Genomic DNA, 18838 nt, shown 5'->3' on the forward strand with positions numbered 1-18838 from the left:
CCATTATTAAATACTAACCAGTCATAGACATAGAAATAGAACAAACAGCAGATACCAGATAAAAGAAAGAAAGAAAACCTTAGAATCATAGCCTCAAAGAGAATTACATCTGAGTTGCAATGACTAGTCAAATCTATACCAATGCACAATCGTCATATAAATAAATAAATATATGTAAATATATAAACATATTAATATATAAATATATAAATACATAGTTATACAACCGTGTAACCGTAAAAAAGGAAATATGATGGGGTAAAATAAACAAGCAGAGATGGAAGGTAAAGATAAACCAAGTAATGGAGGTCCACCAGACTGATATGTCATAATAAAATATTGTTACTTATAAATCCGACGGTGAACTAAAGCCATACGATGTAAAAATTAATTAACAACCTTAACCATACTGACTGCAATAGTAATACCCCAATACCACTTTTTATACAGTTGATTATAGTGGGACAGATCAGCAATATCAAACAAATTCATTTGGCATTTTCTTATCTCATAATCTGCAATGACAACACCCAATAGCGTGTAATGTAGAAAGAGCGGTGGCAGGTGGAAAGCAGCATTAATTCCATCCAACCCATTAAATCTGAAAAGACATATAAATACACTTAATAAATGACCATATATACCCAAATCTAAAAAAGCATCATTTTAAAACTGTACCAATTATAGAAAAATGAAATAAAAATGCATCTTCTATTGACACACTCTATTAGCACTCAAAACAGTTATTAGGTTCTTTTAAATACTTTTAGATCTTTAGAGTTCACCACGTGCAGTCTTATCTAAAGCAATATAACCAATTGTGATTAATTTTCAATTATTGTATAAGTGAGTATTCAATTCTTCCCCAATATTCAATCCTTTGAGTATCTTAGTCTCCAAATCTAAAATGTATTTTGACTCTTTTTTCCTCAGTGTTAGTTCCCTATTGCCCCCTCTATGGAATGGAGGGACATGTTCAATGCCAAAGTAAGCCAACTTGGTCCAATCGGAGTTGTGTTTTTCTTTAAAATGTCTTGCTACAGGATAATGATCATCAGCTGAAGTTATGGCTCGCATGTGTTCCATAATCCATTTCTTAATATTATGTTTGGTACTACCAATTCCCCACAATAATATTGGTGTATGTTTCTTTGGTGGTAACCTTATAAAATTGTGTGTTATTAAGTTGACACATAACTTCATCAATGTACTTCTGTTTCTCCATAAGTACTATATTGCCGCCCTTGTCAGCCGGGCAGACAATTGTGTCTGCATCACTAGCCAAAGATGTAATAATTTTTTGGGGAGATTGTGTTAAATTATGGTTACATTTGGACTTAAACCATGTTTTATGGCAAAATTGTGTCAAATCTTTTACCACCAAATCATGGAATGTATCAATATTATCGTGGTTCATGATAGGAAAGAATGTAGATCTCGGCTTGAAACCAGTGGGAACAGACAGATCATACGTAATATTTAAATCATCAAGAATTTGATAGACACTCCTGGTTGCAATAGAGTCTGCAACATTATTTGACAATACTCCCAAACAAAAGATGGACAGTAATGATGACATCAGACTTATTATGACTTATAGTGATGATCCGAAACAAGTTAGGAATATCATTGCAAAAAATTGGAAGATACTAAAAAGTGATTCTGTTATTGGTGATTCAATACTAAATAGACCTCAGATCACGTACAGAAGAGGACGTAGCTTACAGGACATGTTAAGATCTAATGATATTACCACTATGTCACAACTTAAACAACATGGCTTACAAGGTTTCTTTCCCTGTGGGCATTGTAAAGCATGCCGGAATAGTGTTATGCGGAAACAGTATGCACTATGTAAACCCGGTAAAAACAGGTTAATTAACCAATTTATAACATGTAGTACTCCGTGTGTTATCTATATATTGGAGTGCCCTTGCCAAAGATGGTACGTTGGTAGTACCAAACATAATGTTAAGAAACGGATTATGGAACACATGCGAGCCATAACTTCAGCTGATGATCATTATCCTGTAGCAAGACATTTTAAAGAAAAACACAACTCCGATTGGACCAAGTTGGCTTACTTTGGCATTGAACATGTCCCTCCATTCCATAGAGGGGGCAATAGGGAACTAACACTGAGGAAAAAAGAGTCAAAATACATTTTAGATTTGGAGACTAAGATACCCAAAGGATTGAATATTGGGGAAGAATTGAATACTCACTTATACGATAATTGAAAATTAATCACAATTGGGCATATTGCTTTAGATAAGACTGTACGTAGTGAACTCTAAAGATCTAAAAGTATTTAAAAGAACCTAATAACTGTTTTGAGTGCTAATAGAGTGTGTCAATAGGAGATGCATTTTTATTTCATTTTTCTATAATTGGTACAGTTTTAAAATTATGTTTTTTAGATTTGGGTATATATGGTCATTTATTAAGTGTATTTATATGTCTTTTCAGATTTAATGGGTCGGATGGAATTAATGCTGCTTTCCACCTGCCACCGCTCTTTCTACATTACACGCTATTGGGTGTTGTCAGTGCAGATTATGAGATAAGAAAATGCCAAATGAATTTGTTTGATATTGCTGATCTGTCCCACTATAATCAACTGTATAAAAAGTGGTATAGGGGTATTACTATTGCAGTCAGTATGGTTAAGGCTGTTAATTAATTTTTACATCGTATGGCTTTAGTTCACTGTCGGATTTATAAGTAACAATATTTTATTATGACATATCAGTCTGGTGGACTTCCATTACTTGGTTTATCTTTACCTTCCGTCTCTGCTTGTTTATTTTACCCCATCATATTTCCTTTTTTTACGGTTACACAGTTGTATAACTCTGTATTTATATATTTATATATTAATATGTTTATATATTTACATATATTTATTTATTTATTTATTTATTTATTTATATGACGATTGTGCATTGGTATAGATTTGACTAGTCATTGCAACTCAGATGTAATTCTCTTTGAGGCTATGATTCTAAGGTTTTCTTTCTTTCTTTTATCTGGTATCTGCTGTTTGTCCTATTTCTATGTCTATGACTGGTTAGTATTTAATAATGGTGACTGGGTGGTGAATATCACGTGACCAAGGCTGCTGTGTCAGCCAAAACAAGTTGTGTTTTGATTAAACTTGTTTCTCGCTTTCCCTGAATCCTGAGCGTGCAATATATACTTTTTTGTTTTTGTTGGATTTATAATTACCGGCTTGCTCGTGCCGGTCTTTGCACCACCCCTCTTGAGCCATATGAGTTCATTTCGAGCATTCGAAGGTTGTGATATATATATATATATATATGTATATATATATATATATATACATATCTCTCTCTCTCTCTCTATATATATATATATATATATATATATATATATATAGATATATATATATATCTATATATATATATATATATATATATATATATATATGAGAAACAAGCAGATATTTAAAAAATCCCCAAAACAGTGAAATACACCAGTAAATGTTTAGTGAATTAACTATATAACTTGCACCTCCAACATGCACTGCTTATGACTTCACATAGTACCGCACTTTAAATTCAAATTACATCAGTGATGACATCACCGATTGTATTTAAACAACAACATTGTAGAAATTACTTATAAGATCAACCAATGACTCATACAGTGTGCTATAGGCTTTGTGAATGAGAAGTTCTACAAACTAAATCAATAGATGGATTCTTTACAGCTTGTTTGTAAGCTTTTGAAACATGCAAAAGAAATCCGACATATGTTATATTCATTATAAGTGAAGGACTTTGATTGATGTCATTGCCTTTTTACTTGTATTCACCCAAAGGACGGGTGCAATGGGGGTAGGTCAATGTTTACTATGAAGGGATGAAGGCTGAGCAGAAGACTGTTGATGATGGAGGGAAGTATGCAGGGCATAGCCACAAGCAAGGTCCTGCAGCCAAAACTAGCTGCGCATGACCAAGGCAATGCGTAGCTACACTTGGCCATATAAAGCAGGTTGGGCAAAGGATTCGGTCTAGGCAAGCTCACTGCCCAACCCCTTTTGTATGTTAAATCGAGGGTCTACTGTGATACCAAGCTTTGAAGACAACCTCCACTGTGTATATCAAAAGTCTGTGTATACCGGGAGTTGGCTTTCTGTATAGGGTAGGGTGAAGACCCTTGCTACAGGCTAAGCCCTGTTTTAAACTAGTCTAACATAAAGCTGCAGATAGTGTGCATTCGGGGTTTGATGCGGTGGGTTGGCTGCAGGGCCCTGCCTGATTGTAGATTCTGAGTCCAAGCCCTGATGCGGATTGGATGCAGGGTCTGGCCTGAACCTATGACTGAGATGTCTTGAGTGATGTCATTTAACGTGTCTTGAGTGATGTAATACTAGAAGTCATAAGCAGTGACTGATGGAGGCACAACTTATAGTTTGTTCACTAAGCTATAACGGGTGCATTTGTCTTTTTTTTTTTTAACCATTAGCTCATGTGTCATTGTGTCATAGCTCATGTGTCATTCCAACATCTAACAACAACATTTTAGCATTTGCATTTTTGATGGAGGAATATATATATATATATAGCCACTAGGTAGTTATAGCTAGGACAGAGTTTCTGTAAAAGAAGCATTTTTTTGTTTTGCTAATAACTTGGCGCCATTTGATGAATCTTCACGAAAGTTTCCAAAATACAACGGTGATCACTTCAGCTGATAACGCCGAAACCACTGGACAGAATGACACCAAATCTGGCAGAAAGGTAGATCTTGGTCCAGAAAGAGGCCTTTTTGTTATTTGGTGTAAATCCATTCAGTAATTTTCTAGTTAATAAATGAAAAACATATTTGTATATGTAGTGACACCGACCCTCCTTGGATCCTCTGTGGGCCCTGATGGGTTGGACGCAACCTGACAGAAAAGTTGCGGCCACCATTTTGTTTCTCCATTACCTGAGGGGGTTGGAAAAAAACAGTGTAAAAACACTACAACAAATACAGGTATCCTGACCCCATAGGACACATGGAGGGGTCCCGTAGTTGCCCCATATGGGCAAAAAACTGCCTTTTCTTTCCGTACGGTCCGTGGATTCAAGGATCCTGGGGAAAAGCAATGCCCTCTTTGGCTTGCCGCAACCTGACACAAATATTAATGTGTGCGTTAACAAAACATAGAAATTCACTGAAAAAACAAAGGTTACAGGTACGTTATAATTAGGTTGATGTTTTACCCATACAAAACCATAGAAATTCAGCTGCTATAGTTATACGTATAGGTATACTTATCAGAAGAAACTATAACTCGTTCCAGAAGCTGTTCAGGTGTACCACACTTCTGTCATAAATAAAGAATGTTAGTGCCCTAGTTGTTCACTAGAATACTATAGTGAGGCTGCAGTAGAACACTGCGAAATCCATGAGGAGACTGTTGCTGCTGTTGAAAGTACTTGTTTTACTCAAAATATCAGATTATTGTCACATGGCCGAGGAAGATAGTGTGAAGTTATAGGAAATTTACTTTTGTTTTAACTTCTGGAACACATTACATAACCTCTAGGTTTTCTCTCAAGCATGGCTCAGAAAATCCCAACAGAGGGTCAGCATTTTTCAGAAGGTAAAATCAGCAGCAAATTTACTATGATTCCGAAAATGAGTTTAAGACCACCTACAAACGATTTATATAGTGTTGAAAATCTGTAGTATGTGCTCCTTTTATGACACACAAAACGTGGCCTTCACTAAAAAGCATTTCAATGGAGGCATTGACCCAGAGCCTTGTAATGGCTGCCACAAAATTTTGTCGATAGGGACCACCCCCGCATGCCAGGATGTACTCATTTTGTAAAAATTGTTTTTGGGGATGCAGGACCATGTCCCGAGTTCTGTTCATGTTGTTGCCAGCCAATCAGGATTGACTAGTCCCCTGTAAATTGGCCAATCAAAGCATTTCTGGACACCAAAGGCTCTCATATAAATAGGCTGAATATAGTTACCCCAAATCAAGAAAAACATGCTTTCTGAGTACAGCTGTAACTTTTTGCCAAATTTCCACTCAGACGTTCTTTCTTTTTCAGACAGCAAAGCTCCCTCTGGGTATTAGTATGGGAAATTGCACTTTTGGGAACTACCCCTCCGGTAGTGAATCCTAGTTCGTTTTAATGGGATAACAGCCTCTGGCTTGCAGACTCGTGCCCCCGTCACCTAGTGACTTTTAACGTACTTAGCTTTCTCTGTCTTAGCCCATTTAATTATTTAATTCTTCTAAGATGGCTGCCTTGTTTATAGATAGGCCACTTGTTATGCTTTGCATTATCAGTGTCACCACGCTAAGGTGTCAAGATCAAGTAACAAAGACAAACAAACAGTAGATGTTCACACTTAGGGATTTTCCCTCACTATACTTTCGAGGGATTGTTTATATTAATTGCCGTCCCAAGCATGTCTGCTATCTTTTGTTTGGGAACACACCTACGTCAGGGGTCCTTGTAGATCTGTACAAATACATCACACTTTAGACAGATAATCAGATTGATTCCAGCCGGAGGGCATCGCCACCATTGCTGATATCGATGCTGCACGTCGTCTTGACGCTGACCCAGTCTTCGTGTCCCTGCGGAGTCTGAGATAGAGACCTCATTCCAAGGTAACGAGGGTTGTGGGCTCCTCTCATGGACATGGCATTGGCAGATTAGGTTTAGCAAACCCAGCTCTCCTTTAGGTAGGAGGTTAGGCCTATCACATTAGGGTATCAGGGCATATTACATCTCGTATATCTTTCTTATGCATTGCATGACGGTGGGGGTCTTTGTAATAATGACTCTCGTCTTCACAATTCTGTTCCTTGCATTATTCATTATCCTTATCATTGCAGCCCATGCAACTTATCGCAAATTGCAGTTATGTTAAATAAAAACGTTTGAAACTTTACTGCATCTTTGTCATTACCTGTGTTTGTATGAGACATAATATATCTGTGAGAAACGGGTAATCACCGTTTAACCACGACACTCCCTGAGATGTCTTATTCTCGAGTCCATGCGTAAAGGCTGCCACAAATCACCTTTTACTATTGTGTTTCTGGTGAGGTGCTGCTAGTGAGCCAGTAAGGCTGGGACAACAGTTGTGATTTGTTGTAGGATAGGCATAGCCGCCTACAAACAAAAGTACTGTCATCCTTTAACCAGCAGTCTTGCCCAGAGCAAGAGTCCAAATTACAACACTCCTCCCACCCCTTCCACCTCCATTTCTCTTGACCCCAAGTTGATGGACCAGGCAAAACCTCTGATGAACGAACTTAAGTTAATTAACTTTTTTTAAATAAAGTTTTATGCAGATTCGACAAATGGCTCCAAAGTTATTATTAAAACAAACAATGCTGTTCCTCTGAAATCTCTAACCCAAATGTAACTACACAGGGGTGACCCTCACTATGCAATGCATTTAAATACATGATAGAATATGTAAATGGACAGTTACAAGAGCTGCATCATATATCGAACTCACCAATTTGACAATCTTGCACCTCACCATTCCTCAATGCTTTGGTGAAATAGTGGATCTCATCTTTCTGCAATTTTCCTCCATCTCGCTTTTTCTGAATTAGCTCTGGTATGCTGGGCATGTTCTCCTGTGCTGCATTCAAAATATGAAATTACATATTGTTACTACTGTTCACAGAATAATTGTTTTACAGGACCATTTCACAACCCATATACACCCTCTTTTCCATATGCAATAATTTGTTAAGCAGCCCGATACTGCATTTTGGTAGAAGCAAATATATTGGTAAATGGAGACCTGTGACCAGTTCATAGAATTACACCTCTTTCTGTTTATGTAACTTTAGTATCTTTTTTCCAAAACCTAAGTGTTAGACTTGGCATCCTTGGCGTGGTCTCCCTCAACTTTTTTCCTCTGCTTCCCAGGTTGCTAATGTGTGTTGGACTCTGTTTTTACTGTCTGTTTGATACTCTGAGCACTTTACCACTGCAAATGTACAAGTGTTCCTATGTAAAATGTATGTGTAATTGGCTTATCCATGATTGGCATATTTGATTTACAAGTAAGTCCCTAGTAAAGCGCACTAGAGGTGGCCAGGACCTGTAAATCAAATGCTGCTAGTGTGTCTGCAGCACTGGTTGTGCCACCCACATTAGTAGCCCTGTAACCATGGCTGCCATAGCAGTGTCCGTGTGTGCAGTTTTAAACTGCCAATTCGACTTGACAAGTGTACCCACATGCCAGGCCTAAACCTTCCCTTTCCATACATGTAAGGCGCCCCTAGGGTAAGCCAGAGGTAGACCCATGGGCAGGGTGCAGTGTATGTTAAAGGTGGGACATGCACTAATGTGTGGTACATGTCCTAACAGTGAAATACTCCTATCTCTTTCATTGGATAACATGGGGGCTGCCTTTAAATATGATTAAAGCATAGATTCCCTTTGAGAGCAGATAGAATTGTGGAGTTTGGGGTCTCCAAACTCACAATTTAAAAATACATCTTTTAGTGAAGTTGGTTTTTAGATTGTTAGTTTGAAAATGCCACTTTTAGAAAATAGGCATTTTCTTGCTTAAACCATTCCGTGACTCTGCCTGCTTGTGGATTCCCTGTCTGGGTCAGTTTGACAGTTGGGCTGTTTGTGAATCCCCTCTAGACGGTGACACAAAGGGAGCTGGGGTGCAGCCTGCATATCCTGATGAGCCATCTGTGCTAGAGTGGTCACTTACACCTCAGTGGGCAGTGCCTGCCCTCTCACAATGCAGTCTCCAACCCCCTGGTGTGTGTCTGGGGCCTGGCCTGGGCAAGGCGGGATTTTGTGAACAACAGAGACTTTCTGTCACATTGTCCTTTCCTCGGGATCTGCAAGTTGCTGAACAAGAGGCCCACCTTCCGGCGTCACCAACTCAGAAAGCTATTATAGCACAGAGTTATGATGAAGCCAGTCGGGGGGAAAGGGAATTAGGGTAGGGAACAGCAGGGAGAGAGATCTGAAAAAAAAAGGTTAAAACAAATATGCATTTACTCATTTATAGAAATATAACTCATCAATAGACTCTTGACTAAATGCGTCTCCGATATCTGATGGAGACCCCATTTGAAATGAGGGCAAAACCCCTTCTTTGAATCATGGAACAAGAATAAACTACGACTTCAGAACCAAAAGATGGCAAGAGCTTTGGACTATGATCATCATGGAACAAGAATAAACTACGACCTCAGAACCAAGAGATGGCAAGAGCTTTGGACTATGATCATACTCAGAATATCAATCCTGTAACATCTATCCATTCATAACATAAACCTTTCATCATGACCTAGAAAATCTCAAAGAATTAAATATGCTTTTCACATATTGTGCTTTCCAAAAAACAATGAAAACTATGATTTGCTTATCTCCAAAAATACTTTCACATTCACAACTATAAAGGCCAAAATGTTTTTACTCATTGAACTTGAAGCGCTTTACTTATAATACCAGGAAGCTCTTTTACCTGTCTTGCCTGAAGAGCTACGCTCGTTATGCTAAGGGGGCGCTTTACTCATGTGGCCTGAATCACTTTGATTGTTGTGTCAAGAGCCTTTTACTCCTGTGGATTGAAGCGCTTTGATTGCCGTGCCAACAGCGCTTTACATCTGTGGACTGAAGCGCTTGAATTGCCGTGCCAACAGCGCTTTACATATGTGGACTGAAGCGATTGAATTGCCGTTCTAAGAGCGCTTTACACCTGTGGACTGAAGCGCTAGAATTGCCGTGCCAAGAGCGCTTTACACCTGGGGACTGAAACGCTAGAATTGCCGTGCCGAGAGCGCTTTAAATCTGTGGACTGAAGCTCTTGAATTGCCGTGCCAAGAGCGCTTTACACCTGTAGACCCTTGACTAAATGCGTCTCTGATATCTGATGGAGACCCCTTTTGAAATGAGGGCAAAACCCCTTCTTTGAATCATGGAACAAGAATAAACTACGACTTCAGAAGCAAAAGATGGCAAGAGCTTTGGACTATGATCATCATGGAACAAGAATAAACTACGACCTCAGAACCAAGAGATGGCAAGAGCTTTGGACTATGATCATACTAGAATATCAATCCTGTAACATCTATCCATTCATAACATAAACCTTTCATCATGACCTAGAAAATCTCAAAGAATTAAATATGCTTTTCACATATTGTGCTTTCCAAAAAACAATGAAAACTATGATTTGCTTATCTCCAAAAATACTTTCACATTCACAACTATAAAGGCCAAAATGTTTTTATTCATTGAACTTGAAGCGCTTTACTTATAATACCAGGAAGCTCTTTTACCTGTCTTGCCTGAAGCGCTACGCTCGTTATGCTAAGGGGGCGCTTTACTCATGTGGCCTGAATCACTTTGATTGTTGTGTCAAGAGCCTTTTACTCCTGTGGATTGAAGCGCTTTGATTGCCGTGCCAAGAGCGCTTTACATCTGTGGACTGAAGCGCTTGAATTGCCGTGCCAACAGCGCTTTACATATGTGGACTGAAGCGCTTGAATTGCCGTGCCAAGAGCGCTTTACACCTGTGGACTGAAGAGCTAGAATTGCCGTGCCAAGAGCGCTTTACACCTGTGGACTGAAGCGCTTGAATTGCCGTGCCGAGAGCGCTTTACATCTGTGGACTGAAGCTCTTGAATTGCCGTGCCAAGAGCGCTTTACACCTGTAGACCCTTGACTAAATGCGTCTCTGATATCTGATGGAGACCCCTTTTGAAATGAGGGCAAAACCCCTTCTTTGAATCATGGAACAAGAATAAACTACGACTTCAGAACCAAAAGATGGCAAGAGCTTTGGACTATGATCATCATGGAACAAGAATAAACTACGACCTCAAAACCAAGAGATGGCAAGAGCTTTGGACTATGATCATACTCAGAATATCAATCCTGTAACATCTCTCCATTCATAACATAAACCTTTCATCATGACCTAGAAAATCTCAAAGAATTAAATATGCTTTTCACATATTGTGCTTTCCAAAAAACAATGAAAACTATGATTTGCTTATCTCCAAAAATACTTTCACATTCACAACTATAAAGGCCAAAATGTTTTTACTCATTGAACTTGAAGCGCTTTACTTATAATACCAGGAAGCTCTTTTACCTGTCTTGCCTGAATCGCTACACTCGTTATGCTAAGGGGGCGCTTTACTCATGTGGCCTGAATCACTTTGATTGTTGTGTCAAGAGCCTTTTACTCCTGTGGATTGAAGCGCTTTGATTGCCGTGCCAACAGCGCTTTACATCTGTGGACTGAAGCGCTTGAATTGCAGTGCCAACAGCGCTTTACATATGTGGACTGAAGCGCTTGAATTGCCGTGCCAAGAGCGTTTTACATCTGTGGACTGAAGCGCTTGAATTGCCGTGCCAGGAGCACTTTACACCTGTGGACTGAAGCGCTAGAATTGCCGTGCCAAGAGCGCTTTACACCTGTGGACTGAAGCGTTTGAATTGCCATGCCGAGAGCGCTTTACATCTGTGGACTGAAGCTCTTGAATTGCCGTGCCAAGAGCGCTTTACACCTGTAGACCCTTGACTAAATGCGTCTCTGATATCTGATGGAGACCCCTTTTGAAATGAGGGCAAAACCCCTTCTGTGAATCATGGAACAAGAATAAACTATGACTTCAGAACCAAAAGATGGCAAGAGCTTTGGAATATGATCATCATGGAACAAGAATAAACTACGACCTCAGAACCAAGAGATGGCAAGAGCTTTGGACTATGATCATACTCAGAATATCAATCCTGTAACATCTATGCATTCATAACATAAACCTTTCATCATGACCTAGAAAATCTCAAAGAATTAAATATGCTTTTCACATATTATGCTTTCCAAAAAACAATCAAAACTATGATTTGCTTATCTCCAAAAATACTTTCACATTCACAACTATAAAGGCCAAAATATTTTTACTTATTGAACTTGAAGTGCTTTACTTATAATACCAGGAAGCGCTTTTACTTGTCTTGCCTGAAGCGCTACGCTCGTTATGCTAAGGGGGCGCTTTACTCATGTGGCCTGAATCACTTTGATTGTTGTGCCAAGAGCCTTTTACTCCTGTGGATTGAAGCGCTTTGATTGCCGGGCCAAGATCGCTTTACATCTGTGGACTGAAGCGCTTGAATTGCTGTGCCAAGATCGCTTTACATCTGTGGACTGAAACGCTTGAATTGCCGTGCCAAGAGCGCTTTACACCTGTGGACTGAAGCGCTTGAATTGCCGTGCCAAGAGCGCTTTACACCTGTGGACTGAAGCGCTTGAATTGCCATGCCAAGAGCGCTTTACACCTGTGGACTGAAACGTTTAAATTGTCGTGCCAAGAGCACTTCACACCTGTGGACTGAAGCGCTTGAATTGCCGTACCTAGAGCGTTTTACATATGTGAACTGAAGCACTTGAATTATCGTGCAAAGAGCGCTTCACACCTGTGCTCTGAAACGCCTTTGATCGTCGCACCAAGGCCGCTGTACTCTGGAAACTAAAAACACTTTGCTCGTTGTGCTAAGGGGCGCTTTACTTCTGGAAGTAATTACTTTCTCCAAAATTTAAGTCATCAAGGCCTTACCGCTACGAGTATGACCTACTCGTTTTTGAATTCACCATGGAAACAAGGATACTTCGATTGGATGCCACTCTGCCATGCAGGAACTCTGCTCTTCTTCAGAGAATCCCCCACGAGGTCTGACTGCATCGAAGTCTTCAAAATACTGAGCAACGTGCTTGGGTGCGGCTGGGGTTTATAGGCCTGCAACCCACCAAGATGGCTGCTGCCTCGAAAAACATGGGAATTGTAGTCCCTTCATGGAATAGCACTGATAAGTGCATCTGGTCCACCAATGTCCTGAATCTGCAGCTCTATGAGCTTTGCCACAGGGCAGACGACCTTTGGAGCAAGAGGGGATGACAAGTGGTGCGCAGAAAGCGCCGCAGAGCCGCGCAGCAGAGTTTCGGGCGGGACCTGGACCACGCTTGGCCTTATTCCTGACACTTTCTTTTGAAGTATGCCTACTTCAAAGGCAGAAAGGGGTATAAGTATACCCCTGAAGATTAGATTACTTCAATTACTTCAAGGATTCAAGAGGAACCTCTGCCTGGAGTACAGCTAAAGAGCTGAGGAGAAGTGCTGCCCTGGCCTGTGACTGTACTGTGTTGGGCTATCCTTCAGTTGCTGCTTCTGCCTGTGCAAGGGGACAGAGACTGGACTTTGTTTTGCCTTCCTGCTTAAGAGGTATCTCCAAGGGCTTGAAGGAAAGCTTGCCTCCTGTTTTGAAGCCTCGGGGACAGCAAAGGCTTCACCACCCAGTTCTGAGTCTGCCTGCTGTGGACTCTAGCTTGCCAGAGGGTGCCATTCCAGTTCCTGGGCCCATGGAAGTGAAATTCTGGAGAAAAACCTAATAATGCCGGACGATGCTGTGCAACTTCGTAAAGGATGCCACAGCCCCGAACTGCAACGCCACCGGCCTCAAAGCCGTGGACCATGCAGAAGTGCTACAACCCAGACAACCCTGTAGGCTTTGTGTCGCTGCAGCTGCTGATCCTGCCCGACTTCACTGACTGCCGAGTGTTGTAAGTCTGACGTCCGTGACATCCGATGCCATCGCAGCGCCTGCGGCCCTGGGACGTCATTGCGACCCCGTGAGGTTGCCCCGCAGCATTGTGACTTCATTGGACTTCATACCTACTGGAACCAAAGAACCAACTTCGCAACCGACGCCGCTTCACCTCACCGCTCTGCAGTACGGAACCGAATGTCACTTTGTGACGCCTCTACCCTTCTGCCCATTAGCACCGGAACCAACGCTGCATCACATCCAGCGATGCCTCGCTCCCAGACTTCGTGCACTGGCCTGTTTTCTACTTGTTTGCTAAGATATTGTACCTGGGGGTCGAACGACTCTGTAAAACAGCACCATTGGTGTCGCATTGTATGAAACAACTCCGTCACAACGTCGCTTAATACAAACTTGCAGAATTTGTGCCTCTAGGCACTAATTTTGTGCTTTTAAGTGCTAAGTTCATATTTTTAACTGTGTATTGTGGATTTTTGTTGTGTTTGGTCTTGTTTATTTAGATAAAATAATAACTATTTTTCTAAACCTATATTGTGTCATTTTGTAGTGGTTCACTGTATTACTGTGTGTGTTTGTACACATACTTAACACATTATCTCTGAAGTTAAGCCTGCCTGTTCGTGCCAAGCTACCAAGGGGTTGAGCGGGGGGTAACTGAGTGTGATTCTCCTTTACCCTGAATAGAGTGAGGGTCCTTGCTTGGACAGGAGGTAACCTTACTGCCAATCAAAGACCACATTTCTAACACTAAGATATTGTTAAGCACTGTGACAAGTGACTTCGTAAGCCTGTTAATATTATTTCTGTTTATGACCTTAAGCCTCCCTGTAATTACCATCATACTACCTAATAATTAGTAGGTCATGGTAAAATATGTGGAAATGAATGTGATAATACCGTTACCACAGGCCATTTCTGCTTCTTCTCTTCCATAGCTTTTGCAGAATTCATTAGCTGTAAAGATTATGGTAATAGCTACCAGTACTGCTATAATCTCCTCAACCATAATTGTGTTTCACCAGAAAGTTCACTAACAGGATTATGGTCAGTCCAAGTTGATGGTAGTCAATTTGGGGAACGGAATGTCACAAAATATTAAACAACCCTAATAAATGGAACGTGCCAGCAAGTCAGATCAAGGTAGCTGTGTTTACGTTCACACATAATAGGGGCCTAAAGGGGTATGAGTATCTCTATAAGAAGTGAGATTTTAGTGGTAGAAGGCTTGCATTTTCTTATTTATGGCCATGTAAACTTAAAACATTGGTTACATTGGATTTCTCCTTTGGCCACTTGTCTAAATACAAGACTGTCCTCTTTTAGAGCATTATTTTTGGAGAACATTATTTTGTTTTCATTTTAAAAGCAGCTGCCGGCAGAGCTAATCATTCTGCCCTGTGCTCAATTAGCATTTTGACACCAGAGAAAGGGAGCTGTTCAACCCCTTGACTAGAATTTTAACGTACATATACCTCATGAAAGGACGCTCTTAAAAAGGCTTTTTTGCCCCACTCCCTAGTAGGAGACTCACTCCACCTGGTCCTGGAGGGTGGTGTAAAGACAATTGATTCCCAGTTAGGATTGGGCGCTGGCAGAGTTCCAAATGACATGGCCCAGCGCTTACCTCCGGGTCACCTCGTTAATATACATGTGATGTCACACAATTTTCTGATGCACCTTTGAGGGATTACCAAACCCCTCCCAGTTCCATCCGAGGACTGAGCTGGTGAGCAGTGCCAAGGGCACCTACTACTTCCCTCAGCTTCTTTGTAACTATGCCCAAACCTTTACACTAAGGCAATTTTCATGTGTCGAAAGGGTTCACCTAACACCTCCTCTAAAAGACAGGAGCCTATCCTGACCTACTATAGGCACTAACTCTCACTATAGGGAACCCCAGTGTTGTGAGCTAACCTTGCACATTCTGCAAGCCCTCGCAAAAGAGGCAAACCAGTTGTCTATTTCACCCCACCAAGCTAGGCACCATTCCCATAGGCAGATTAGGGTTGTGTGACTCCCCGGCAGATGCCTCTTCACTGCTGCCACAATTATCCATGGGAACCAACCCCAGGATGGCCTTCTTCTCTTCTAAACATGTTTCTTTTCTTTCAATTATAATTTCTTTTCCCACAGGGCTATTTCTGCTAGCTTGGCTTCTAGCTCTGTGTCTGACTGCCTTTCACTGGCATCCAGCTGGCAGAGATGAGCTCAGATGAGCTTATGCTGAGAAAACCATCCATACTGCTAACCCTGGTGATCACAAATTAGAAATTTGTTTGGGGACCAGTTGTCCCCATTTTCTTCTATCACCTGTTGTTCTGGACTTGCCTCGTCCTCTGAGGTAATCCTGGCTAGCTGAGCTTCTTCCCAAGCCCTGAGGGCCTACTTTGCACGATGATGCAATTTCGATTACCTTTCTGTGCAAAGGACCTTCCGTTCTGCCAATTTGAGGGTGGACGGGATAGCCACAGTAAACTTCATGTTCCCTTTAGATTTGTCTTATTCCAATTTTCGGACTTTGAAAAGGTCCGAAAATTGGAATCAGGCAAAAAACTTAGAAAAATCAAAACCATCCAATTAAAGATAAAAACATTTTTTGCATTTAGGGATTCCTAGTTTTCTAGCTTATTAGTAGAGCGGTATTGCTAAACACAATTCCTGTGGGCAGATGTACGAAATCGTGGGTTTGCGATTGCCTAATAGCAAAGTTTAGTGATTTGCGATTAGGAAATCCCTAACAGTGATGTACAACAGTGTATTTGACTGGCCAGTCCCAGTGGGTCACAAATTGACCTGCCTCATCTATTTCATGAAGTAGGTCGCAATTTACGACCCATTGGGACTGGCCAAAACCACAAGGATGGTGGCCTGCTGGGGTCAGCAGACCACCGTATCTGTGAACACTTTTTAAATAAAGCAATTTTTTAATGCAGCCCATTTTTCTTAAAGGAAAATGGGATGTATTTCAAAATGAAAACTGAAAAGTTTTTGTTTCATTTTTTAAGAGTAGGCAGTGGTCCGAGGACCCAGTACCCAATCTTAAAAAATATTTTCACTCACATTTCACCAATGGGACATATGTGACTGGAAAAGTGCTTTGTACATCAGGCCCCCGGATCCCACCGCTGAACACTAATGTGAGAAAGTGAATTATTAGTTGTAGATGGTAGTCCCCTACAACTTATAATGGCATAATTTTCTCCCTAGGTCCAGCTAGGTCTCAATAATTTAAATCTGCACTCAACCCTTGGTGGCTGTAGCACACAGCAGACTGGCTTAACTTAGGACGTATGTGTAAAGCATTTATTGGTACCCGAGCAGTTACAAATTAGAAAACACAACACAATAAAAATTCCACTGTAACAGACACCAAAGTGACAAAAATCTAATATAAGGCATCAGAGATCTGATTTTTCAACGTTGTAGAGTTTTCTAGTGCCAAAATGCACAAAGTACCAATCACAGGTATCTCGTCATGGTAGACCAGGTCAAAGTCAAAAAGGCTATGGCCAAACACAATGGAGCGCTGCTCAGATACAGGGACCAGGTTCGTCCTGGTGAAAAGTTTAACTTCTGTCTTACTTGCTTTTCTAAAGAAACATCCCTGTCAATGGACAGGTTCAGAGCAGGACCCCAGTGGGTGCCTCAGCTCCGGGAGTAAGATGGGCACTTTTGATATTGACCACAGGGAAACTCCAAAAGGGCGAAGTCTGGGGCCATAAAGGTGTCAGTGTTGATCCCAGTGATGTTCTCTATGTTCAGATTTGGAAACGTTTTAGAAGGCAGGATCTTTTCAGTGGGGCAAAACAGCAAGTTGAGTCTGACCTGTAGATTCAGTAGCTTCTGAATCTTTTTGCAGAAAGTTTGGAAAACGTTTTTTTAAGTGCCTACTCTTGCAACTTTGAAGAGCATACCCCAACACCAGCCAAGAGTCCAGGATCTTTTGGGGAACTGGGACTCAATCTCTCAGTGGCTAGCATGGCCCAGGTGAAGACCAGTTGGAACTGGTCGGCCAAGCTCAGGAGAGATTAGAGCTTCCTGCAGCTTTTGTGTTCCTGGATCTGAACAGGAGGCTTGCAAATTAGTCCTTGGATTCTACTCCTTTGTCCTGGGTATAAGTGGGGGGAGGTCTTGCCTTTGTGGTTTCTCTCCACAGGTTCTACAGCAGGTGCTATAATTATTCTGTTTTTCACAGGTGTTCTGAAGAGGGTATTCAGTGTGCCACTTTTATTCTCAGTGCCAGTCTGTGGGTGGGGGAATGTCCTGACCACTCCCTAACCAATGGGGTAAAAGTTCCCAGGGTTGTCCCTACCCACTTTCGCAGCGCTTTCCCACAATGCCCCTCTCTCCCTAAAGCTAATATGACAGAATCTTTCTTCCCGATGTGCGGAGTTCTCAGCACACCCCTGAGTTGTGTCTTAGGAAATCAGACACTCCCCTTGCAAACGAGTTGTGGAACAGATTTTTACCCCACTGGGACTGATGCCACTCAAACTACTTGAAAAATGGCAGGGGCAGTAATAAGTCAGAGTAACATCTGCCTGTGACAGGGAATGCCTGTTTGAAGCTTATGTATTTGGTGGGCACACCCCTATGTCATCCTGTAAGAAGAAAGTCACACCTCTTTCCAGCCAAGGCCTTTTTGTTCCCTTTCCTTCAAGCCAGTCACAACTCCTAGAAAGCTGGCACATGACAGTTGGGGATTAACTCTGTAAAAGCTGCAGAGGTTTTAGACAGGAACATGGCAACTTTTTTAAAGTGACATTTTCAAAATAGTAACTTAAAGTCTGACTTGACCATTCAATTGGATTTTAAGTTACTATTAATTTGAGTCCTTGAATCAAGGTTCTACCTATTCCCAAACTGAAGGTATGCATTATAAGGTTTTATAATGTAACCCAGTGTTTTTCTGTGGGAGAGCCATCCCTGCCACGGTGAACAAATGACTTTGAAGATTTTTCAGTTCACATGTCCTACTTTGTTTTAATAACCAAATATTATTGATTTTAACAAACAGTATCATCATCCTGCCCTCTGCCCAATGGGCATTCAGGGCCTCCCATCTAAATTACCTATAACTATTAAAAAGGAATGTTTAAACCTGACAAAAGCATTATTTTGAATGTCAAGTATACATGTTTAAAACTGCACACTCAGATTGCTGAGGCAGGTCTGAAAACATGCTCTGCAGTATCACCTTAGTAGTGGCACCATAGATGCTGCAGTCCTGTAGA

At 41.1% G+C, this 18838-nt stretch overlaps 1 protein-coding gene across 3 annotated transcripts in view; it reads right to left on the reverse strand.

The window, feature by feature from the left end:
• Positions 1 to 18838, reverse strand: part of TYMP (thymidine phosphorylase) — a 159142-nt gene that overhangs the window by 102711 nt on the left and 37593 nt on the right. For all 3 annotated transcript variants that reach the window (XM_069229455.1, XM_069229456.1, XM_069229457.1), the window contains exon 4: positions 7507 to 7635. In XM_069229455.1, the coding sequence (XP_069085556.1) occupies positions 7507 to 7624 (118 nt within the window). In that variant the 5' untranslated portion in view covers positions 7625 to 7635. The remainder of the gene's footprint in view (positions 1 to 7506; positions 7636 to 18838) is intronic.

The sequence above is a fragment of the Pleurodeles waltl genome, chromosome 4_1 (genome assembly GCF_031143425.1).
Source record: "Pleurodeles waltl isolate 20211129_DDA chromosome 4_1, aPleWal1.hap1.20221129, whole genome shotgun sequence".
NCBI classification, from domain to species: domain Eukaryota; kingdom Metazoa; phylum Chordata; class Amphibia; order Caudata; family Salamandridae; genus Pleurodeles; species Pleurodeles waltl.